Here is a 26682-nt window from a genome sequence, read left to right on the forward strand (position 1 = left end):
CAATGAGGCAAAAGACTAAGGTAACACTCCAAACTGAATAGCCTTTGACTATCTGACTTTCAAAACTATGTTAATGTTTAGTACACTCCAAAAAAATAATTAGAATCAAGCAGGATGGAGTGGGAATACTCCAAAATCGATTAACAATATGAAATGAACCAAAATATACTATAAATAAAGAACCAAACTGAAGAAGGTGGCCCTAACTAAATTTGGAAATTAGTATTTTGATTCAATATTCTAAGACAAAGAGCCATATATAAAACTATCATAGTAGTTAGTACTATTGTTTTCTAAGAGATATGGGTTAGCAATTCTGAAAGTATACTATGTGTATGCTGTGTTGAGTAAGATACTGTTGGAGAGAGGGATTACATATCAGAAAAAGGAGAGCTAGAAAATTCTATGATGTTGGACTGAAAAATAGAGATATCAACAAATGGTTTCTTTTAGCTAGATTATAAATTACATATAAATACACTCAGTTACAAATGTAGAAACAGTTATAGATGAGTGTTTCTACATATAAAAACAGATATATTCCTAGTCCTGTTCGCTTTGAAAGGGCTTACAAATTGTGACATGCAAGTTGCAATGAGCACCCTTAGTGCTCAGGATCTTGGTTTCTAAATACCAATCTTTAAAAAAAAAAAATTAGGTTTCTTGCAGAAATTGCTCATTTCAAACCTGGATGAAGAATAAAATGAGTCTGAAATATCTTTTGGTGCCAGAATATAGGGACATCCTCAAAACCTGATGAGAACAGTGTTAAAGACAACATAAGGCAACACGAAGGAGCTCCCAATCACATGTGGGAAAACTGGAGTAACAAAATCCTAAGACTATGAAACAGAATCCATAAAATAAGACTAAGACTAATGAGTTCATTCAGACAGAATAGAGAGATAGAAAGGGGAAAAGAGCAGAAAGAGATAGATGGCACCAAAGGGAAAGATATTCTTTATTGGAAAATTCCAATTAATACATATTTGGAAAGAATGATGGGAACAAAAAACCACTATGTGACAAGCAATACTATATAAAGGCTTCCAACAAGAATCATCGATGCATGCTAAAATTATCATGCAATGGTATGATTAAAAATTGGGATATTTACATGCTTTACAAATATTTTACCATAATTATTAATTATAAAGGTAGTAATATATTTTCAGTGGCGAAACCCAGCAGATGCCACTTTAACCAAGTGATCTAGGTTAATATCAGCAGTAGTGAGACAGACATCATATGATTCCTGATATGACACACTGAGAAGGATATAACACTAATTCAGTGGCATTCTTGCCTAAATACATTTATTCATGAGAAAACAGCAGAGAAATCTAAATAAGAGACATTATACAAAACAAGTCAGTATTTGCCAAAAGTACAAAGTCATGAAAGACAAAGAAAGAATGAGTGGCCAGGTGCAGTGGCTCACATCTGTAATCCCAGCAATTTAGGAGGCCTAGGCAGGTGGATCACCAGAGGTTAGGAGTTTAAGACCAGCCTGACCAACATGGCAAAACCCCATCTCTACTAAAAGTACAAACATTAGCCAGGCCTGGTGGCACTTGCCTATAATCCCAGCTACTCAAGAAGCTGAGGCAGAAGAATTGCTTGAACCCAGGAGGTGGAGGTTGCAGTGAGCCAAGATTGCACCACTGCACTCCAGCCTGGGCAACAGAGTGAGACTCTGTCAAAAAAGAAAAAAAAAAAAAAAAAAAAAAAAAAAGAAAGAAAAGGAAAGGGAAAGGGAAAGGGAAAAGGAAAAGGAAAGGGAAAGGTCACTATTGCCCATATAGGTCAGTTCCAGAGTCCTCAGTCTTGCTCCTCCAAATATGCAACATTTCCCTTGTGTTATTGTAACTTACTTCCCCACCTTTGAGTCCTGGAGTGACTGTCTCCTAAATGTGCCAAGACATGAGTAAGCTTTAGAACATAACAGGTCAGTGTCAAGGTGGTAAGAAGCTTCTGTGTTCTAATATAATTACATATTCCAAAATCATGCCATTAAGATCATCCAACTAACTCCCTTTCCTCAATAAATCTTCATGAGGTTTTTGAATTGGCTCTTAGAATGTATCCATTCATTAAGTACTTACAAGGTCTCGGCTCCATCCCAACCACTGTTCTATATCAACTCCTCATGAACTGGTCGCCAAATCCAGCCAATTTTGGGCGTACCAGCCAAGAAGTTTCACTTCTGTCCCTCTGAAGCCCAGACTGTGGAAGGTCTTACCAACATGGGGCCGCCTTGTGTAGCCTTTTCTCATAGAGTAGAAAGCCAGCCAACCAAGAACACATCTCACTCGGCCTATGGGACATACTGTGCCTGCACTGCTCCTACATGTGACTGCTGGCATTGGGTTAGACTGATCTGAATCCTAGACAAGGAGCCAGAAAACATGCATCCAAGCCCTGCTACTTACAAACTGTGTTCTTGAATAGTCACCTAGCATCTCTTCTTTGACTTCTTGTCTTTAAAAGAAAGTACAGAGGCACAAATACCAATCCCAGTGTGTGGCCTGCTTCCTGAGAGTCAGCACAAGTGAGATAATGTGTGAATCAATAAAATGCTGGACAAAGGAAAGAACTAGGGCTGCCTGGGATTCCTTTTCATTGATAGTTAAGATGAATTCATGACTGTTAACTGTGATGTCTGCAGTGTCTGAGGATGACTGGAAACAAGGTTCCCCAAGGCATTGCTTTCTACCATGTCAGCTCTGAAGAAGTTGGCTAAGGAAAACTAAACTTGAAGTATAAATCCTAGCATCATGGAGCTCAAATGGATAAGCTTTTGTTTTTAAGACATTGATTATTTCTGACCTAAAGACCTCCTTGGTTTAGAGATACGAAGCCTGGGCAGTAGTTGTGTCCTCAGTGGCCCTTGCTCAGCTGAGGATGGAGGGAACCTTTGAAAACAGATCAGAGATAGGAGAAGGTACAAGGAGGGCCATGGGCTCACCTGGGCCTGTGCCCTCATCCTCAGACAACCTCTGCCCCATTCACTCACTTGTTTTGCCTGGTCTCCGAAGGAGTCTTTCTTGATGCCCCAGCCCCACAGCTAGCTCCATGCCCATTCCTGTCCCCAACTTCCAGTCTTGATTAAAACCCACATTTTCCAACCCTGGACTGTCCTAGATTCATCACTTAACTGCTTGATAAGACTCAAAACAATTTCTAATTACAGGGAAGGCTACTATGTGCACAGATGGTAAGACAAGGACTGTGCCATCTACATCATGTGGCTCCTTTGCCCAGCTCTGAGCAGGCACACAGTAGGATCATAGAAAGTGGGTGCTGAATTGAATTATACATATCATTGGTAGACTATGTTCATTTTCAGTGTTTCCATTAAATCTAAAAATCTGAAAAAATATTAAAAAGAGAAAAACATCAAAATCCTTAAAGAGCTAAGAAATAAAAAACAAAGAAAGCAAAAAATAAGGTGAGATATACAAGTCCAAATAATTTTCCAATTTCAATAAATGTAAATAGACAAAACTTGAGGTGAAAACACAGAGATTGTCAAGATGGATTAAAAACTAAATGTAACCATATGACCTTTATAACAGTCATACCTAAAACACAGGGACCCAAAAGTCTGAACGTAATTTAAAAAGATATGCCAGACCAGGTATGCACCAAAAGAAACTTTGGTTCACTATATTCACCATAAAATATAGACTTTAAAACAAAAAGCAGTATTATAGAGTGTCACTACAAAAGTTATAAAAAGTTTAATTCACCAGAGGCTGGTTTTGGATGTTAGGAGCAATGAAGTATGCTTTGGATAAATCTGAAATGCCAGGAAGACATCTAAGAGAAAGTATCAAGTAGACAGTTGTATATGTTGAGTCTGGAATACGGAAAGGAGTCATTTGCAAATCAAGGGTGTTTAAATCCTTAGAGGTGTGCAAGAATTCCTAGGGATCACACAGGAGTGACTTAAGAATCTTTAGTATTTAGGAATCTAGTGGAAGTCAAGCTGGCAAAGAGTCCAACAAGGAGCAGACACGTTTTACAGAAAGAAGCCAGAACACTGTTGTGTAATGCAACCTGAGATTAAAAAGTCATAAAGAAGAAAATGATACCTTGTTAACCATTAGTATTTACAGAGTATTACTAACAAAGCCTTTCTCCTTGATCAAACTATAATCAGGCTCCTTTAAGCCCTTTAGGTTTTGACCTTGGTCAGGTCTGTATCATCCAGTTTTATCAGGAATCTTGCTAAATTAATTTAGCAAAAATTCTCCACCCTCAATATCTTATCTACCTTAATAGCTGATCAAATTTCTCATCCCCCACCATCCTTCAGGGGCTATCTCATCACCCTGGTCTGCCTTCAATAAGAATCCCATCAAGTGAGTTTAACCAGAATCACCCCTTACCCCTCATGTTTCTCTTAGTGATTATAAAACATTAAATCCAATCATTGTACTATATAGATGTCAGCACTTAAAGAGGGGCATACAAATTTATGGTATCTTTTAGAATCAAATTTATGAGGATTCTGTAATGTCTCAAAGAATGGTAGAAAAGGCTATAACATCATTGTTCTCCAAATCTGTATTTCCACCCACTGGCTCCTCATCTTGTTCCTTGGCTATAAATCCCGACTCTTCCTTGCTGTATTCAAAGTTGAGGCCAATCTCTCTCCCCTACCGCAAAACCTCATTGAAGTCATCCCTTGAATAAAGTCTTCTTTACTATCTTTAACAAGTATTAAAATAACATTCAACATTATAGAAAAAAAGAATTGGTTATAAAGAGACAGACAATTGTTCTTAATAGATTATGAAGCAAAGCAACACGACTAATAATTCTGCAAAGATAAGGATTTTGAAAAGACATTATTTAAAGTGTATCATAGAACCTGGGAATGTAAAGAGATAATGATAGGGTTGAAAGTGGTAGTGAATTTCTCATTTTACATAACGACAAGCTAATATATATTAAATTATCACTGATCTTAATAAGAAAAAAATATACATAGAGAAAGAAAACAATCAGCAATAGTATAAAACAAGCTTATGTCTTACAAAATGACTAGGGATAGAAGGTAATAAAACTTGAATAACTTGTCCAAACTCACATAGGTAGTGACCGAAAAACCCAGATTTCAAACCAGAATTGAAATCTAGAGAGTCCAACCACTTCATAGCTACATTAGAAATATTATCTGAGAAAACATGCTTTTAAATGACTATTTGAAATTTAGATTCATTTGTTATTTTATGTAATTTTATATCAAATTTCAAAATAGAATCCCTGTCTTGAGATTTTAAATGATTTGGCAGCAGAAAATTGGCTGTGTGGTCTAATACACATTCATACCTCCATAGTATGTATAACTTGCCTCCAGGAATACCCCCTCCACCTCCCAAAAAAGAAAAAAAAATTACCTAGTTAATTTATGTTTACAATGTGAATACAGACTAATGAGAGAATCAAAACTCTTGGGTCAATAATAATAAAAACCTTAACTTGAAAATTGGGATACTAATGATTCCCAAATTTGCAATATCCAGACAAAACGCAGAAATAAGCATTTTTTTCAGTGAATACTGATGGAGGAATAAAAAAGACTTCTGTAAAACAGATGTAATGGACATAAAGCAAATATTTATTGAGTCAAAATGTCATTTTCTCTTATAGTTTATATTGTCACACATATGCATTACAAAGGTAGGCAGGAAGCCTTGTCAACCTCAGGAACTGTTGTGCCATAAAATGATAAGCCATAGGGAAAAACAAATACCAGAATCAGGTTGCTAAAGCAAAGGCAAAAATAAAAATTTAAACCAAAACATACATTGATTTGACTGTCATGGTTGGTCGGGTTTGGCATGATCCCTGGCAGGATCTGTTTTATATTGAGAAATGATGAACATTTGCTTTCTCTGCCGACATGTTTTCAGTGAGGTGTAGGACATAGGAAACGCTAAGGAACATTTAATTATTGCTCCAGCATTATAATAAACTGAAAGAGATCTGGGGAAAATACAAAAAAGCAGCACATTACAAATCTCCTGTGGCACCCTGGAAACCCTACAAAGGAAATGTTAACATGTTTTCCATTCACTCAGCCTAGGGCATAATTCTCCCGTTTCCTGGATATACTAATTTCATAAAGAATAATTTAACTGTTATATAGAACACACACAATCAAAAGGAAAAGAAGGGCTAGGGCTACAAAATCTTTCTTCCTTTTAATTGTTTATTCATTCTGATTGGGATTGGAAGGCCTTTAAAAGACAAATGTCTGGCAGCTATAAATAATTAAAATACTGGGAAAGAGCAATAATAATTACAAAAAAGAAAGAGTCCATCTTGATTATACACATTTCCAATGAAAAGAATGAGAGACACCACTGAATACTAAACTTAGAAAATAAAAAACAATTGATAATCTTTATAGGAGCATGTTGTAAGACAATTAAAAGTCAACATGTTCAATAAGAAGTTCTTATAATTACACACATCATTCTTATAAAAACATACTCCTCTTACAGAATAAAATATTTATTTCCATAACATGAAAAATGAAAGGAAAACTTGAACTGAGAATCCCATCCCACTCAGATTTGTTTTGTTTTACTGTCTTACTTGGAAATAAGTCATCATGGCAGGCATAAAAACGAAGCAAAAACATAAATTCATCTAGATTATCTATGAAAACTGTAGCTTACACTGACATTCTTGACGCTATCGTACTCCTTTTTAAAACAATGGTAAGAGTTTAGGAAGAAAGGGTGGGAGAGTTTTGTCTAATTGGTATGGGAGAAACTGGTGGGCCTGCTCTCCATGTTTTCAATAGTCAATGCAGGAAGAATATACTGATTTACAATATTTTCAATATGAGGTGACAACTTCTTTGTACACCCCTTTATAGCATATTAACCTTTCTGCCATTCATGAGTTATATAGCATATAGAAGGAATCAAGTAGGTGTTTTCAGAAGGAGGCAAAACAGATTTGTTTCAAAAATAACAAATTTTATTGGTTTTAGCAAGGCACATATTTAGGTATGAGGTTATGGGGCACATAAGGCGATGCAAAGATATTTTAATATCTTATAGTTTGGTTATTTATGCTTATTAATCAAAAAAGTTACGAGAAATTATAAATATAACTGATATATGCTATAGTTTAATATGCTTGAAATTTAAACACCCTAAGACATGACTTTAAGCTTGTAAGTGCTTATTTTTCTTCCCTTCAAAACAAAATAATTAGTTTTCATTTTCTTAGGTCTAATGTGTTGCTAATTTCTAGGGTGCATAAAACAGTAGGAAAGCCATTTAAATTGGAGAAGAAGAATATCAAATATAGATAAGCCATAAGAAACTCAAATTTAAAATAAGTCCAAAGGCAAACTATGTCAGACTCATGAGAATTTGTACGTCAGGAAACAAAATGCAAAAACTCCAGTGACTTAAGCTCTGTCCAGCAATACTCATTTTCACATTAATCACAAGAAGCCAAGGATAGTTTCAAAAAAAGAGTTTTATAGCTCTTAGCAGGGACAACCTAACATGTTAGGCCACCCAGTAAATATCATGTAATGGTGATGATAAACTCAAATATATGGATTGTATGCCAAATTGTATGGTGCCTAAGAGGCATGGGAAGAAGTCACTGCAGCACATTAAACTCTGGAAATCCACGAGTCGAGGATTTAAAGGAGATTCTAATTTGTGATTGTTTAACTGTTTTACTTACAATTTTTCACATTTTAGAAAAACACCTAAACAAACAAAAATATGGAAAGGTCTTCTCCAACACCAGTCATTTTACAAAATAAAACTTTATTTAAAAACGTGAATTAAATTTAACTTAAATAACAAACATTCACCCTATTTCTTAATTTCTACTCATTGCTTTACAAAACCCACGTAGACATCCATACCGACATTTAAAATAAAATGCCTTAGGTTGATTTCATATCTTGGCTATTGTGAATAGATCTTCAATAAACATGGAAGTGCAGATATCCCTATCACATACTCCTTTCCCTTCCTTTGGATAAATAACCAGTAGTTGGATTGCTGGATCATACAGGCTCATTTTTTTTTTTTTTTTTTTTTAGGAACCTCCATACTGTTTTCCATAATGGCTCTACTAATTTACATTCCCCCAAATGGTGTGTAAGAGTTCCATTTTCTCTGCATCCTTGTTATTGCCTTTTTGATAAATAGCCCTTCTAACTGGGATGAAATATCTCATTGTGGTTTAGATTTGCTAATGATTAATAATGTTGCACATTTTTTCCATGGAATTTTTTGGCCATTTGTATTATTTTGAGAAATGACTTTCAGATTAAACTGTACTATATATATATGCAATGGAATACTATTTAGCCATAAAAAAGAATGAAATTCTGTCACTTGTGATAACATGGATGATCCTGGAAAATACTAAGTAGAGTAAGTCACGCAAAAATAAATTTGAAGATAATGTAAGAAAACTATTGTATATTTTCAAATAGCTATAAAAGAGAATTTTGAATATTCCAACACACAAAAAAATGATACATGTTTGAAATGCTGGATATGCTAATTACCTTGATTTAATTATAACACATTGTATACATGTATCAAAATGTCACATTGTACCCATAAATATGTACAATCAAATGTCAATTAAAATAATTTAAAAATAAAAATATATATATAATCCCCTATTTTCATTGAAGAGTGGAAAGAGGAAGATAAAAAGAAAGAATAGCTTTTTTGAAACCAAATCATGCTACTTTAAAACTGTGAATTGGCCGGGTGTGGTGGCTCATGCCTGTAATCCCAGCACTTTGGGAGGCCGAGGTGGGCAGATCACCTGAGGTCAGGAGTTGGAGACCAGCTTGGTCAACATAGTGAAATCCCATCTCTACTAAAAAATACAAAAATTAGCCAGCCATGGTGGTGGGTACCTGTAATCCCAGCTACCTGGGAGGTTGAGGCAGAAGAATTGCTGAAACTTGGGAGGCAGAGGCTGCAGTGAGCCAAGATCGCCCCACTGCACTCCAGCCCGGGTGACAGAGGGAGACTGTCAAAAAAAAGAAAAAAAAAAGAAAAAAAAAAGAAAAAAACAACTGCAAAAAAACGCAAAGCAGAGTTTTTGTTCCTTTAAATATAATAACTTCTCAATTTCTCGCCTGCCCCCTAATTATAAACAGTACCAAGCATAGTCTGTCGCTTACTATGGGGCCATTTATATAATGTACAATTTATCTAAAAATAGCTTCTCTAATACAACCCAATAGAATAGTTCAGAAGCTGATTAAAAATTAATTCAATGAGTCAACTAGAGAGTAAACACCACAAATTTGAAGATAATGTAAGAAAGCTAATAGCCAAGACATGGTATACTCTCAATTGACTAGATCATAAGTAAAGTTACAGTAATGGACCCCCTTTGTAAATAAGCAAGTGTTACAAATCCTAAGCATATCTTTGAAAAAGAAATCATTATTTTTTAATCGTATGAAACAGGTTGTCTAATGGGTGATGAGTTCAAAATTTATCAGAAGGCCAATATTTTATCATTGTAAGAATTTATTTCAAAAAATTTTCAAGAAGCTTGATCAAGATGGTAGCCTCAGGACACATGCCTTTGTCATTTTAAATCCCTACAAATATATATTGGTGGTAGCGGTGTTAGACGCACAATAGAGGCATGCCCCCACACACATACACACACACACACAAATACATACATAATAATACTAGAAAAGAAAGGTGAATTCTATGATGTGACGAGGAATTGGAGGATTTCTGAGAAATAGAAAAAAACAAAATTAGACTGGAAACAAAAATCACAGACAAAAACATGCACAAGGTAGGGCTCTATAAAAGCCAACACTGGATTTATTTAAGCTTCGGGGATGGGGGCAGGAATCAAGAAGCAGGAAAAGATCCTGTGCCAGTCTTTGAAGTAAGCACCCCTAAAGCTATATTCTTAGCAGTCAATAGGCTCTTCCCCCATTCCCTACATGAATTAAAGAACTGGCAATAAGTATGTTTATCTACTGTCTAATAAGATCATGTGGGCACTTCATCCAGAGAAATAACAGTGTCTTAGGATTCCGGGAAATCCTAGAAGGAAAAGGGATTCCTCTATAAAGGAAACAAACTATCAGGATGCAAGGCCCAAATGTCTCACATGTTGTTTGTTCTCTCACCCCAGAACCAATGAGTTCTACTTTGGCTAATTTCAAAGATTAACAATACTCAAATGTGTATAAAGGCCAATACCATGAAAGGAAGTCAGTGAATTTAACAAAATATTCAAAGAAACTGTTGGTAGTTCAAAAAAATAAAGAATGTTCCTAATATAAGGTCCATATCCAAATGAGAATTAAAAATCTTCCATGTCTAAAATATCTAGAATTGCATTTGGAGATACTGAAAAACAAAAATATAATCACTGAAAAACTCAATAGAACACTACATAGCAGAATGAGTACAGGTGAAGATAAAATTAGCGAGCTGGACAACTGACTCTAGGAGTTCTTCCAGAATACAGAGAAAAAGAAAGACAGAAATACAGATGACAGACACAAGAGTTCAAAAAATGACTGATAACTTACATGATGTGCTAATGAATGAAAGGAATATTAGTTTTGTCATAGAAAAATGAGAAATAAAAGGCAAAGAAAATTGAACTAATGATTGATTCCCAAATTTGTACAAAGAAAAAATAGTATGCTACAAGACTCAGAAGTAAATGCTATTTATACAATGAAAATAATGTGAACAGTGAATACTGTGCTAACTAAAAGTTGTAATAATATGCAGACAATGTTCTCTCACTGCATTACATTGTGAGAAAGAAGTATGTATACTAGGGTTTCAAGTTTGGTTCACATATAAAAATCAATCAATGTGATTTAATACATTATGAAATTAAAAACCAAACAATATAAACTTTGGATGCCAAAAAGCATTTTGCATTATTCAACAACCATCTCTATGAAAACAAACAAAAACTAAATAAAGGATAAAGAGGGATGATTTTTACTTCATGATTAAATGCATAATATGTAAATTATTTCAGTCTTACAGTTCTGTTACAAACAGGAAATGTTGGTATATATTGCTTCAAGTATTGTAGCTAAATCATAAGAGTAAAAGCATATGAGCGAAAGATTAAAAATTTCAGTAATCCATCCAATTTTAATTAGTATTACCATACCCACTATTTTCAGGGGGAAATGACATTGATTTCTCTTGCCACATCATACATCATGCTCTCCCTTTCTCTCATCTAACCTAATTAGTTCATTTTCAGTCCTATGATTTTAACATTTCCTCTGTCACAAGACCCTCATGTATGTTGCCTCCCCTCTAGAATGCTCTCTTCTACCTTCAGATCTCTGCTTGGATGCAAAAGTTGCTATTCATTCTATTCCTCTGCCTCAACAAAGTCTTTGAGATCCTGCCTAGGTCAAATCCATCTGTCTTAGGCTCTCATTATCTCTCTCATTTTTAGCACATCTCTGTCCCAATTTTTTTTGTGTTTGAATGGAAAATTTGCTATTCATTCCATTCCTCCTCCTCAAGAAAGTCTTTGATCTCTTGCGTTGGTCAAATCCATCCCTCTCAGGCTCTCATTGTCTCTCTCCTTTTTAGCACATCTTTGTCCCAATTTTGTGTGTTAGTTATTCTCTTCTTGCCTGAAGCTTAATGCCACAATACCAGATATCATGTTACATCATCTGTTTTTGTTCAGAATTCCATCCTGAATATGTGCCACGTTACCGAAACCTGAGGAGCTGCTCAGTACATATTTTATCGTCAAGGGGAGGGGAGCTAAGCAAGCTTTGTACAGATTCTGAATAAGTAAAAGTATAAGGAATAGAACTTTGGTTTCTGGAACTATTTGTTGCTGAGTTTCTGCAGCTGTTTCAGGATGCAACTTTTTGTCTTTTCCCATAATATTTACAATTCATCTCCCTTCCTCTCACCTGTTCCTTTCCTCATTGGTATCCAATAACAATGACCAGAAAAGACATTTCTATTTGTGGGTTCCAACCCATCTGATATATAACCATTCCAACTCACAGGACCCATTCTTTCCTGGTTGGTGCCCTAGCTTCACACGACTGAGGAAGCACACAAATAAATAACTATTGAATTTTTAAAAACTTGTTCCCATTCTACCTTAGATCATCAAAGATTCCATCCATAGCATGCCTATCATACCCCTCAAGAAAACCCATTGTTCTGACCAAACTCTTGATAGGAGTTATCTGTAAATAATAACACTATGATGTTAAAAAATAGTACACATTTTTTGTTGTTGTTGTTAATGGGAAATGATGATGTTCTGCTTTTTAAAGCAAGATTTCTTTTTTTTTTTTTTTTTTTTTGAGACCGAGTCTCGCTCTGTCACCCAGGCTGGAGTGCAATGGTGCAATCTCAGCTCACTGCAACCTCCACCTCCTGGATTCAAGCTATTCTCCTGTCTCAGCCACCTGAGTAGCTGGGATTACAGGCACCCGCCACCATGCCCAGCTAACTTTTTGTATTTTTAGTAGAGATGGGGTTTCACAGTGGTCTCGATCTCCTGACCTCGTGATCCGCCCGCCTCAGCCTCCCAAACTGCTGGGACATAATTTGTTTCTTTAATGGTACAATATTGGATATTTTCCAGGCAGGAGGAAGTAAGCAAAAGTGAAAACAAAGGGTATCTCTAAATAAAGTTTCCAGAAAATCTTTAGTTATATCACAGAAGCCACATCAAGCTACAAGGCTGGCTGGGAAATGCTATCCCAAATAAAAATTGAGTTTCTATAGTGAAGAAAAAAAAGAACCCAGCAGACTGTGTCTTGAGTTTTATTTAATTCTTAAAACAGAATTAAACAATAAAAGGAAAAGTTCCATTTCTCTGTTCTATACTATCCATTCCTAAACTAAGGAATGGATTTCCAAAGGGCAAGAGCTAACTTTGTAACACTGACCTCACCCCCACCTTCTGCCAAATTGCAGTAATTAGAAGTCTTCTTGGAATGTTTTCTTTTCCTTTTGTATACTAAGTAGTACATTTATTTATGGGAAGTAATGAGTAATTAGTGTCTATATCCTATTTTTAAAATTAGGTCCAGATGAATATCACCTGGAAGGTATTCCCAGAAGTTTGGGCTTTAAAGATGACAAAGTTTCCTTCCATAGACTGAATATCTGTGTCCCCCACAATTCCTATGTTGAAGCTTCATGCTCAATGAGATGATTTTTGGAGGTAGGGTCTTTGGGAGGTGATTAGGCCATAAGGACAGAGACATCATTACTGGGACTTGTACCCTTGTACAAGTGACCCCAACAAGTTCCCACGCCCTTCCACCATGTGAGGACACAGTGAGAAGATGACCATGTATGAACCAGGAGGCAGGCACTCACGAGACACAGGATCTGCCAGGACCACCTTTACCTTGAACTTGCCAGCCTCTACAACTGTGAAAAACAAATTTATGTTGTGTCTAAAACCACCAAGTCTATTGTATTGTTACAGCAGCCTAAACACACTAAAAGAAAATTGGCACCACAAAGTGGGGCTGCTGTAACAAAACCGAAAAAAGTGGAAGATACTTTGGAACTGGATACTGGATAGAGACTGAGTTTTGAGGTGTATACAAGAAAGAACATACATTGCCATGAACAGACCATTAGAGGCAATTTTAGGAGGAAAAGGGGAAAGCTATAGAGAAAGCTTTAATTTTTTTACAGAATAAGTGTTCTTGAATACAGTGTTGATAATAACAAGGAAGGGAAAAGTCATTCTAATGAAGTCTGAGATAGAAATTAGAAACATGTTATTGGAAACTGGAGGAAAGGTGATTCTTGTTATAAAGTGGTTGCCCCAGGTACAGCTCCAGCGGGCTGAAATGTGACCTGGGATATGGTGGAAGCCCACTTTGGAGTACAAAGTCAGCACATTTTGGCAGCCATGTGCAGAGTGCCCGGGTGTCAAAGCTTTCTCTACGTAGATTTTTCTTTTTTGAGACAGGGTCTCACTTTATGCCCTAGGTTGCAGTGCAGTGGTACAATATTGGCTCACTGCAGCCTTAACCTCCGGGGTTCAAGTGATTCCCCTGCCTCAGTCCCTCAGGTAAATGGAACTACAGGCTGCACCACCATGCCCAGCACATTTTTGTAGTTTTTGTAGACGGAGTCTCACCATGTTACCCAGGCTGGTCTCAAGCTCCCAAGGTCCCGAGCTCAAGTGATTCGCCCAGTTTGGCCTCCCAAAAGCGCAGGTGTGAGCGAGCCACTGCACCCAGCCACCACTTAAGTTTCAAAGGACATCAGGCAGAGCTTCAGGCTTGGAATCCCACCCATGGAGAGTTACAGTATAGGACCCAAGCCAGTAGGGCAAACCCTAGGCAGTGAACCACTATAGGGGAAGGGGTACTGCAAATAGCTTCCATGAGGGCAATGCCTAGCGGAGCTGCAGTGGGTGGGAATACCTACAGCCTTGGGGAACCACCTCCTGCCTGGCAAAGCTGTAGGGGTAAGACTGCCAGCTCCACTGGCCTAGAGAAAAGAGTATGGAACCAAAGAGCGATCTTGAGCCTTATGATCTAATGGCATTTGCCTTAGGTTTTGGACTTACTTAGGACTGGTTACTCCTTTCTTCTTTTCTATTATTCTCTTTCAGAGTGGCAATGTCCACCGTATGTCTGTAACATCACTGTATTTTGGAAACATATAACATGTTTGTTTCACAGGTTCCCAGCTAGAGAACAATTTGCCTCAGGAGACCTTGACTACGGTGATGAAGACAGGATCTAAACAAATGAGTCTTACACATATAATGAAGAAAGTATATATAGAATTCTCATTGAAAGAGAATAGAAAGGATTCAGAATGACTCAGGACTTTGTAAAGGGAAAACAGTACTCAAAAATGTAAAGTTAGAGAAGTATATGTTTTAATGAGGTGAGAAAGAGGTAGAAAGTGAAAAAGAGATTAAATTATTTCTTCATATGAAACTAAAGTCTATAATAGGTTTTATAATACCGTTGACTCTTGAACCACATAAGCTTGAACTGCATGGGTTTACTTATATGCAAATTTTTTAAAAGGAAATTTACTGAAAAATTCTTTGGAGATTTGCAATAATTTGTAAAAATTGGAAAACACTGTAGCCTAGAAATACCAAAAAAATAAAAAGTTAGGTATGTCATGAATGCACAAAATATATGTAGATGCTAGTCTGTTTTATCATTTACTACAACAAAATATGCCCAAATCTATTGTAAAAAGTTAATATTTGGCTGGGCATGGTGGTTCAGGCCTGAAGTCCCAGCACTCTGAGTGGCTGATGTGGGAGGACTGCCTGAGCTTAGGAGTTTGAGACCAGTCTGGGAAACATAGCAAGACCATGTGTCTGCAAAAAATTCAAAAGTTAGTCAAGCATAGTGGCTGGTGTCTGTAGTTCCAGCTACTTGGGATACTGAGGCGGGGGTATCACTTGAGCCTGGAAGGTCAAAGCACTTGAGGTCAGGAGTTCAAGACTAGCCTGGTCAACATGGTGAAATCTCATCTGTACTAAAAATAAAAAAAGTTAGTTGGGTATGATAGTGCATTACTATAGTCCCAGCTACTTGGGAGACTGAGGCATGAGAATTGCTTGATCCCAGGAGGTGGAGGTTGCAGTGAGTTAAGATCACACCACCGCACTCCAGCCTAGGTGACAAAGTGTCTGTCTCAAAAAAAAAAGAAAGTTAAAATTTATCAAACTCAATGCATACAACCATTTACAGACAGTAAGACAGTACACAGCACCACTTGCAGTCAAGAGAAACAAATTTATAGTATTAAGCTACAACTGCATAAAATTAAGTGTAATACATACTATACTACTGTAATAATTTCACAGACACCTCCTGTTGCTATTTCAGTGGGCTTGAGTGTTGTAAGTATCTGCTAAAATGCTGTGTGATGTTAATCATCTCCACATGAGCAGTTCATCTCTCCAGTAAAATGTGTTATTATAGTAAAAAGTGATCTCCCATGGTTCTTAGGTATTTTTCATCACGTTTAGTGTAATACTGTAAACCTTGCATAACACCAGGGGAGCTATACAAAATACCACTGATGATGCTGGAAGTGCTCTCAAAAAGTTAAGAAAAGTCATGGCATTACCAAACAAAATAGCTGAAATGCTTGATATGTATCATAGATTTAGGTCTGCAGCTGAGGATGCCTTCCATTTCAGAGGATTCATCTTGTAAAGTAAGAGATGAGGTAAACTTACCATATCAACAAATACGGTGTTGCACATGTCCTTATGATTTTCTTAACATCTTCTTAACATCCTCCTTATGATTTTCTTAACATATTTTCCCTAGCTTACTTTATTGTAAGAATACAGTATATAATACATACAGCATACAACAGGGGTCTGCAACCCCCAGGCCACAGACCACTACCAGTCCATAGCCTGTTAGAATCTAATGATAAATGTAATACACTTGAATCACCCTGAAACCATCCTCCCACCGACCCGTCTGTAGAAAAATGGTCTTCCATGAAACTGGTCCGTGGTGCCAAAAAGATTGGGGATTGCTGACATATAAGATATGTATTAATCAATTATGTTATCGGTAAGGCATCTGGTCAACAGTAGGTTAGTAGTCAAGTTTTTGGGGAGTCAAAAGTTTTACATACATTTGACTGCATGAGGGTCAATGCTCCTAACCCAATGTTGTTCAAGGGTATAATAATCAATAATCAAGAACACTTTCTGAAGTTTCAACAGGTAAGTAAAAACAAAAATAAGAGTAAATAACAGAAATGACCTAAAAATATGGGCAACCCTGATATTTCTAAGACTTGCTTTTGTAAATTACAATTGAATCACAGCCAGATCATGTGCAAATTCCTTAATTGTCAAAATATTAGAAATGCTCTTGAAAAGTACACACAACTAAATCTAATCATAAAGCAAAGGTAATGTGAAAAGATTTAAGTGAATACTATGTAAAATTTTTCTGAAAAATACAGAAAAAATTTTATATTATGATCACTTACTCATATACCTGTTTTGTTGTCTGGATTTTTGTATTATGTTTTCTTTAAGTGGAACACACTATATTAAATTCATAAATAACTAACACTAGGAACCCTTGGCCAATATCTCAAAGCCATATTATTCCAGTATTCCTGGAGGAAGCAATGGGGATGGATGAATGATTTTCTAACTTTTGAAGATCATGTTTACATCAATTGTTACATGCTCTTTGAATTGCTCACAACAAAACAGAAAAACTTTGCAAAGGTTTTTAAAACAGGATTAATCTAAAATGCATAGCCAGAAGGTTTTAATAAATCTAAACAAGGACAGTGTCAAGCAAAGTGTTAACATATACCTTTGTGAAGACCTCTGCTTGACTGGTCCTTGAATGTTTTGTGGTTAGGTAAGATTTTATTATATAAACTCTATATTGAGCCTTTATGCCTTATAATTATGTTAAGTGGTTTTTTTTGTGAAAGTTTCTTCAAATTATTTGGAATTCTGCTTCCTCAGCTGGCAGCAATTAGACCCAAAGACCACCAGAAATAATTCCTCAATCCCTTTTGGGATCTATGAACTTGTTATGAACACTTAAAGAAGCATACAGAAACATTACATTCTGATTAAAAAAAACAACGCCAGAGGGAAGGTTATTCTTTTCCCTTAGAAAAGGAAAATTCTGCTCATAAATGATTCAAAAGCCAAAAATAAATAAATAAATAAATAATTCTACCAAGGTATGCAACTTTATCTGAAATCAGAGCCACCTTCCATAGAAACTTGTACTTTGAAAGTAACAACTCACACAAATTATTGACTACTTCTTGCCCAGTCAGTACATTCATCTAACAAAGCAATTTCCATATGAGCAACCACAAACATTTGGGGCTTCAGTTGTTAATCTCCCATGAAAAACTATTTCCATAACTATTTTTAACTTGTATGTGTTAGTGATTTTCTGTTTATCTCTGGAGCATGAAAATTCTTATGGTGCCCTTTATTATGTATTTATGTATCATTTTCCCTCACGTGGCCTCGGCAGACGGAAGATTCACATCTTCCTCCCAGGAACAAAAGTAGACAGGCACGTTGTTTTCTTTACAATTGGCATCTATTCTGTCTCCCAAATTCTCGCGTTATTGGGACTACTTTTTAACAGCTCTTCAATGTTCCCTTCTTAGATAAAAAGTACACTTATGTAATACTTGAAACCAACTAATGTGGAAGAGTAGATGAAATGCAAAATGAAGTTCATAATTCACTTTGACCATGTAAAATTAAGTATTACATCTTTTACTACAAATTAGAAATTGATATTTTAAAAGTATAAAAATCCATTTGAGGTATTTAAATGTAGATCTGAACTAAGATTTCTTGCATGCTTTTTATCAAGTTTGTAAATTAACTCATTCAATACACTTAATAACCATGAGATAAGAACATTATTTCAGTTTTGCAAATGAGGAAAATAAACTTCACAAAGATTAAGTATCTCATCCAAGTTTAAAAACAAATAATGGTCCTGGGTATTAAAATCAGTTCCATCTGAATTCAGAAAACTATTCTTTTTGTGACAATGTTGTATCCGTTTTGAAGTTCAAGAAGGACCCAATTACAAACTAGACTGACTTCAAATACGTAGATCCTGAAACAGAGTTACAATACAAATTATTGCCAACAGTTGCTAAATATCACACATTCTTAAGGAACTCATAATTACTGTTGGGCACAAACATCTTTATTTCCAGCTGTCTCCATTACGTTAAATATGTGGATATAAGACCTTCACTAAGATGATTTCCTGAGAGAAAGAAGGTGTCCATTGTTTATTGGAGTGAGAGTAGTAGGAAGTTTATACACATATACACACATACACAAACATTTTGTACACATAGATCTCTTAAAAATAGGATATATATCTTTTAAAATTTATGTCTAGATTATGATATCTAAGAGACTTCATGAATGGGATTAGTATGCTGCTTAAAGAAGCTCCAGAAAGCTGTCTCGCTCATCTTCCATGTGAGGAAACACGCAGGAGGCACTCACTGTCTATGAACCAGGCATCAGGTCCTCACCAAACACTGAATATGCCAGGGCTTGACCTTGAAATTCTCAGCTTCCGAAACTACAAGAAATAAATTTCTATTGTTTATAAGCTACCTAGTGTATAGCTTACAACAGCCCAAACAGACTAAGACACCTCAGGAAAGAAGTAGAACAAATGGATGAAGGAAAACATTTTATCTTTATTTGATATATTGCTGTATTTTAAAACTTGTTCTCTAAAAAAAGGGCTCACGTATTAACTTTTTAAAAAATGACAATAGCAACAAAGATAGCATTCAAAATTAAACATTCAAAGGAGGGCTGAATTTCAGAGACAGCTACACCAAATATCCTTTTATTAGCATATGATTAAGAATACTATATAATATTTAAACTGATTTTCAATTTTCTGATTCCAACAAGACATTTAACTTTTCTTTCAATTAGACTGATCCTATACTTCAGTTTTTATTAGAATATCCAATATTTTGATGGTTTTATTTTTTTGTAAGCATTTCCTACAGAAAACTATCTTGGGAATAAACTTAATAAACAATTCTGGGCGATTCCTCAAGGATCCAGAACTAGAAGTACCATATGACCCAGTCATCCCATTACTGGGTATATACCCAAAGGATTATAAATCATGCTGCTATAAAGACACATGCGCACGTATGTTTATTGCGGCACTATTCACAATAGCAAAGACTTGGAATCAACCCAAATGTCCATCAGTGACAGACTGGATTAAGAAAATGTGGCACATATACACCATGGAATACTATGCAGCCATAAAAAAGGATGAGTTTGTGTCCTTTGTAGGGACATAGATGCAGCTGGAAACCATCATTCTCAGCAAACTATCGCAAGAACAGAAAACCAAACACCGCATGTTCTCACTCATAGGTGGGAACTGAACAATGAGATCACTTGGACTCAGGAAGGGGAACATCACACACCGGGGCCTATCATGGGGAGGGGGGAGGGGGGAGGGGTTGTTTTGGGAGTTATACCTGATGTAAATGACGAGTTGATGGGTGCTGACGAGTTGATGGGTGCAGCACACCAACATGGCACAAGTATACATATGTAACAAACCTGCACGTTATGCATATGTACCCTAGAACTTAAAGTATAATAAAAAATAAAATAAAAAAAATAAAATAAAATAAACAATTCTGCACCAGACTTAAAGATAACTATAACCTTTGCTTTTTTATTACCACAATGTATGCAGTACACAAACCATGATGAATTGTATAATAAATGCTTGTAATTATAATTTTATACAAAATATGAGCCCTGAGTGTTCATTAAACTAGTAATGCTTCATTAAAACCTAAGAAAATATCCTATAGGAAAATATTTTACAGCATAAGCTTTATTCTTTTTTGAAGTGACAAGAAATAGACAACATAAATATTAAGACAACAATAAAACCAGCATGCTGTGAAAGTCAGCAAAGTTAAAAGATCATAAACTATGTCAACCATTTATATGTATATATATTTGACTTACTTCTCCATCCAAAACCTTTATAGCTAAAGATATTTATGTGAAAACAAGATAATCACTTCTAAAGAATGTATGCTGTTTAGTTACCACCTACAATAATAAACTTTCAGGTAGAACAATTGGTTTACAGCTGAAATATCTACAATACCTCAAGAAGAGAATTTGTCTGTGTAAGGATAGCACTGGTAAAGGTACTACATCTCACAGAAAAGGGGAAAAGCTAAAACTGTATACCAAGAATATTTTAGAATCATTTAAAAGCTTTTATGTGAACATGAGAGGATATCTAAATTATACTGCAAGTCTACATTTACCTATATTAACCTGTTTTAGCTACCATCAGTTTCATGTTTTAGCTACCATCAATTAGAAGTGAGCTTGTTGTAACTGCAATCCTACACAAGCTCCAAAGCATAAAAACAGGGGAAAAAATGTAATTTGATGGCTTTGATATACTTTTCTCATTATATAAATAAAAATGTTTACATCTGGCCGGGCACGGTGGTTCAGGCCTGTAATCCCAGCAGTTAGTGAGGCCAAAGCGGGTGGATCATGAAGTCAGGAGATCGAGATTATCCTGGCTAACACAGTGAAACCCCGTCTCTATTAAAAATACAAAGAATTAGCTGGGCACGGTGGCGGGCGCCTGTAGTCTCAGATACTCTGGAGGCTGAGGCAGGAGAATGGCATGAACCCAGGAGGCAGAGCTTGCAGTGAGCCAAGATCGCGCCACTGCACTCCAGCCCGGGCAACAGAGCGAGACTCCGTCTCAAAAAAAAAAAAAAAAAAAAAAAAAAAAAAGTCTACATCTTACGAAATTAAAGAATAGTATAATTTTCTTTAAAATTATCTTATACTTTGACCAATGGTAGAGAGTAAGAATGAGTTAAAATATCTATTAAATATTGTAAAAGGCCCATTTACCCCACACACACATTGTTTTTTTGTTTTGTTTTGAGATATAGTTTCGCTCCTGTCACCTAGGCGAGAGTACAATGGCATGATCTCGTCTCACTGCAACCTCTGCCTCCCAGTTTCAAGTGATTCTCCTGCCTCAGCCTCCCGAGTAGCTGGGATTGCAGGTGCCCACCACCACATCCAGCTAATTTTTGTATTTTTAGTAGATACAGGTTTTCACTATGCTGGTCAGGCTGGTCTCTAACTCCTAAGTGATGCACCCGCCTTGGCCTCCCAAAGTGCTGGGATTACAGATGTGAGCCACCACGCCTGGCCAATTTACCCCCTTTATGAGCTCACTTCAAACAAGAAAGCCATTAAAACTAATAATTGAGGAAGAGGCAACGTGGAGTATTTGGAGGAATACAAGGGGGTGGAAAGAGTAGTCTAGTCAAAGATCTGAGACTTAAGAACATTGTGACCTTGAGTAAATCATTAAGCTTTTTAATTTTTTTCCTTTTGCAAATCAGAGACAACAAAACTTGACCTGTACATCCCTGAACCTACCTGTTCATGCCAGAATTTGTCTAAGGTTTAAATGAAAAGTCTAAGAAAGTCCTAATCAAATATAACATGTTATGAAGTTAATTCTCATACACACTTTATGACTGATTCATTTGATATTACTGGGGGTAAAGGTAAATTTAAAACCTTATATAATGTGTTTTTCATATTTAAATAATATTAACACTAAAATATTAGGCTGGTACAAAAGTTACTGTAGTTTTTGTGATAAATTTTAATGTTAAAAACTGCAATTACTTTTGCACCAATATAATAATTTAAAATAGAAATGCTGTCTAGAAACGAGAAGCTTCTATCTTTCTCTTCCAACTTGATTATACTTGCCTTTGGATCCCTTTTGCCTGGAACATAGTAAACACAGGAAAAATCGATCAAAGGAAGAAAGGAAAAGAAATGTGTCCCTTGAATTACCCAGGCTCAACTCTGCCACATGATTTAAGAATTAACACAATTTAAATATTCCCAACATAGATACTTAGTATAATGTTCTATTTTGGTATTTAAAGATTAGCGACCCAGAATTTCATTACTTTTGCAGAGCAGATAATCTGCTACAAGATGCAGAAAAGTATCTTGTTTGACATACTCTGTCTGGTTAGCCATACTTCTCACAGACATAATTAAATTTAAGATTACTAGTATCTTGACACCATTAAGATTTCTGTTAAAAAAAAAAGTCAAGTAAAATTATTATTTTTGATTAAATATACTCAAAGGAATACTACACAAGATAGAGTAAAAATGAAAAATACCATATTTATGTTATTATAAATACTACTTGTTTTTACTTTTTAATTAATCAACTATTCATTTAGAGACAGAGTCTCACTCTGTTGCCCAGGCTGGAGTGCAGTGGTGTGATCTCAGTTCACTACAATGTCCGCCTCCCGGGCTCCTGAGTAGCTGGTACTACAGGCGTGTACCACCATGCCAGGCAATGCCAGGCTAATTTTTTTGTTTTGTTTTGTATTTTAGTAGAGATGGAATTTCACCATGTTGCCCAGGCTGGTCTCAAACTCCTAAGCTCAGGCAATCCACTGGCCTTGGCCTCCCAGAGTGCTAGGATTACAGGCATGACCCACCGCGTCCAGTCCTACACTACTGATTTTTAAGAAGTATGGCCGTATATGCTTTAGTCATACAAATTATTACACAGGACATAAGGATATAACACATGAAGTTGAATCAACAGAAGTCCCAGAGGCAATCTGTCAAGTACTTCTGCAGAGCAGTTTGCAAACTATGATCTTATATAATGCTTTTTATTTCAATCTTGTATAGGACGCCCTTTCTGACTCACAGGAGACTTTCATCAGGTTTGAAATTTTTGCAGACAGCAGTTTCAACGGGTATCAAAAATTCCCCAGCATCTCCTGTATATCTTTTCCAGTAGTCCAGAATGTTTATTTATAAATTTCTGCCATTTCTTACCGATAGAATACCTTTAACAGGTCATGAAATACTAAGAACTATTCATTCATTTATTGTTTATCAAACTGTTTTTTGAGCACCCAGTATGCCCCAAGCACTAAGGATAAGCATGGAACATTTCACATGAAAAAGGAACCAGTATACAACATTTGCTTGTGAATGCCTAAAACTGACTAATGGACCTGATATTAAGAACCTTGCCTAGAGTAAACATCCCCACTTGTCTAAGATCTCGTTTCCCGTGTCTTCTTTCTATGTCGATTGGCATCTTAGACCAGAGGTCAAGAAACTGTTGCCCTCCGACCAAGTTTTTTGTTTTTTTTGTTTTTTTTGTTTTTTTGTTTTTTTTTTTTTTGAGACGGAGTCTCGCTCTGTCGCCCAGGCTGGAGTGCAGTGGCCGGGTCTCAGCTCACTGCAAGCTCCGCCTCCCGGGTTCACGCCATTCTCCTGCCTCAGCCTCCTGAGTAGCTGGGACTACAGGCACCCGCCACCTCGCCCGGCTAGTTTTTTGTATTTTTAGTAGAGACGGGGTTTCACCATGTTAGCCAGGATGGTCTCGATCTCCTGACCTTGTGATCCGCCCGTCTCAGCCTCCCAAAGTGCTGGGATTACAGGCTTGAGCCACCGCGCCCGGCCCCGACCAAGTTTTTATAATTCAAGTGCCATTGGGACACAGCTGTCCATTCATTTATGATTTGTCTATGGCTGCTTTTTCACTCCAATTGCATTTGAGTACTCCAAAACTCCTGTATCTTCCTAAACCCTTTATAAGAAAAAGAAAACACCAATTTATAAATAAATTATTTTGAAACCTAGGTTTTAATATATGCATTCTGAAATATTTAATCAACAGCATCTGATTTGTAAAAATTATCAAGAACCATTTTTTCCATCTATTCTTCTGTAATTTATGCAAATAAACTAAAAAATAGATCCTAATTAACAGCTATTCAGAAATTTTTATTTAGTGTTCAACAAAACTAAAAAATCTGAAATATTAAACACAACATAATTTAAGTGAGCTAATATGAATAATAAAACATTTCATTTTACAGGGCATATCAAAAAGGCATAATATTATTCTATTATTTGCTGTAATTCTTAATCCTTCTCAAGCTAGTAAGCATCAGTGTGTTAGAAGGATTGTTTAATCACTACATTTGAAACTGCATAAGAAAAACTCAAGCCAAGCATCTGTATAAGTGATTTTATAAGCCTTGATTTTCCACTCAGTATAATATATGCATGTACTCATCTACCAATGTCAAACATTCAACTTGCACATTACTCTTTTTCTGGCTTGAAGAAAACAGAAATCTATTTTCAGAGGTTGGGTGTCAAGTGCTCGTGTGGGGCTCCTTGGGTCAGACTGTCCTCTATCCTGTCACCCTGCCATCCTAGATCATTGTCCTCACACACACTGTCATAGATGGCCCACCCTCATGGTTGAATTTCAGCCTGTAAGAGAGAAAATAGGGGAAGGGGAAGGAGAATCACCTTTCTCTTTAAGAAAACCACCAAGAAATTATACACGTCATATGTACACGTGAACAGAATTTAAATTAAATGGCATAGCTAGCTCCACAAGTTCTGTTACTAAGAGACACAAACGAGAATGAATATTAAGGGGCATCTAGGAACTCTGCCACAGCCAAAAACTGGCTTCTACATTTGAACTAAGGCAAAAGAATTTTCTTCTTTTCTTTAGCTCCTATTTTAGGTTCAGGGGTACATGTGCAGGTTTGTTACATAGGTAAACTTGTGTCACAGAGGTTTGTTGTACATTATTTCATCACCTAGGTACTAAGCCTAGTACTCAATAGTTATTTTTTTCTTCTCCCCTCTCTCCTCCCACCTAACTTGTATATTAATTTAAATAATGGACAACACTTAATGTGAAACAGTTTCCTCTTTGAAGGATTCTTCTTTGAAGAATGAAATTCTACATTGTTGTATTAAAAAGATTGTGCAGGAAGAGAAAAACTCTATTTACAATTTGAGTTGCTTGGTAATTTGAATATACATGCTAGTAAAACTTTTAGATGTTGAGTTATTCTTGGTCAAATAGATCTTCCAAAGTAGTTCCCACTTATTTAAGTAAAATCTGTGATAAGGGTTTTCCTAGGTTTGTATTTACCCACTATCATTTTAAATTCACTTGGACACTTTCATAGCCTACTTAAAATGCAACATCTAAACTGTAGTATAGATCTGTAATAATTCTTCCCATGAGAATAATATATAATTCAAAATTCTATCCTGTGTTAAATTCTAATGAGGTATTAAGCAATTTTGCATTTTTAGAACATTAATGCATTATAAAATAACTAGCACAAAGAGTAATGAATCTCAATGCTAATTCACCTATAACTTACTTTTTTCATGTCCAAATAAAGTTTGTGATAACAATTCACCAAGATGATTTAAAGGTGAATAATAAATGCCTGAAATATATCAAGAACAAAATAATTATAGTAAAGACTTGTAACTAGGTAGGGTTGGCAGTTTTATACTGTATTCAAAGCTCACAGTTGACAATGTTGGAAAAAGAAAAATTACTTTCCTTGTATTTGGCTGAGTTATTGCAAACAAGGTACTGAGAACAGTTCCTGGCACAGAGTAGGCAGTACCCAAAGTCTGCATCACAATCATTACCACCATCACCATTATTATCACATCTTAGAAATAAAACAAAAACAGAAAACCTCATCTGCAGACAATTTTCCTCTCTAGGAGTGAAGCACTTGAGAGTACAAGAGATGAAACTGTATGTTTCTGGGTATTTACAAGGTGAACATTTCCACCATTCAGGAAAGGTTTATCACAAGACATTCAAGGAATAAAAAACTTCTTTGGCACAACAATGTCAATATTAAAGTCAGTGGAAATACAGGGCAAAGAAAGGGAAGCAGTGAAATCTATGAGGTAAGAAATGTATTTAAGCCAGGGGTAAGGAGGATAATAAGTATCCATAGAGACCAGTTTATGATCACCTGAAATGAGGTATCAACAAGGTCACTGCATGTACAACTGCTACTCATTCCTCAAAGGAATCCTAAAATGCTGGACACCCAATTCTGACTGAAGAAATATTAATAAAGTCTATTGCTCTCTGACAGGGGAATGATGGAGCTATTAGTTTCTGTAGTTATGTATAAAGCACTAGCGTACCAAGCATCACTCTCT

General features: G+C 36.0%; 1 protein-coding gene across 5 annotated transcripts in view; it reads right to left on the reverse strand.

The window, feature by feature from the left end:
- Positions 1 to 26682, reverse strand: part of CRPPA (CDP-L-ribitol pyrophosphorylase A) — a 333853-nt gene that overhangs the window by 26946 nt on the left and 280225 nt on the right. The window contains exons 10-11 of one of the 5 annotated variants that reach the window (XM_024790872.2): positions 25872 to 25940; positions 24511 to 24954 (exon numbers count right to left, since the gene is read on the reverse strand). The exons of 2 other annotated variants lie outside the window; for them this stretch is intronic. In XM_024790872.2, coding sequence (XP_024646640.2) covers positions 25920 to 25940 — 21 coding nt within the window. In that variant the 3' untranslated portion in view covers positions 24511 to 24954; positions 25872 to 25919. Of the gene's footprint in view, positions 1 to 19097; positions 19148 to 24510; positions 24955 to 25871; positions 25941 to 26682 lie in introns of those variants that run through there. 2 more of the 5 variants (XM_071094909.1, XM_024790873.2) reach the window with 2 other exon arrangements.

This window comes from Macaca nemestrina, chromosome 4, assembly GCF_043159975.1.
Source record: "Macaca nemestrina isolate mMacNem1 chromosome 4, mMacNem.hap1, whole genome shotgun sequence".
NCBI lineage: Eukaryota > Metazoa > Chordata > Mammalia > Primates > Cercopithecidae > Macaca > Macaca nemestrina.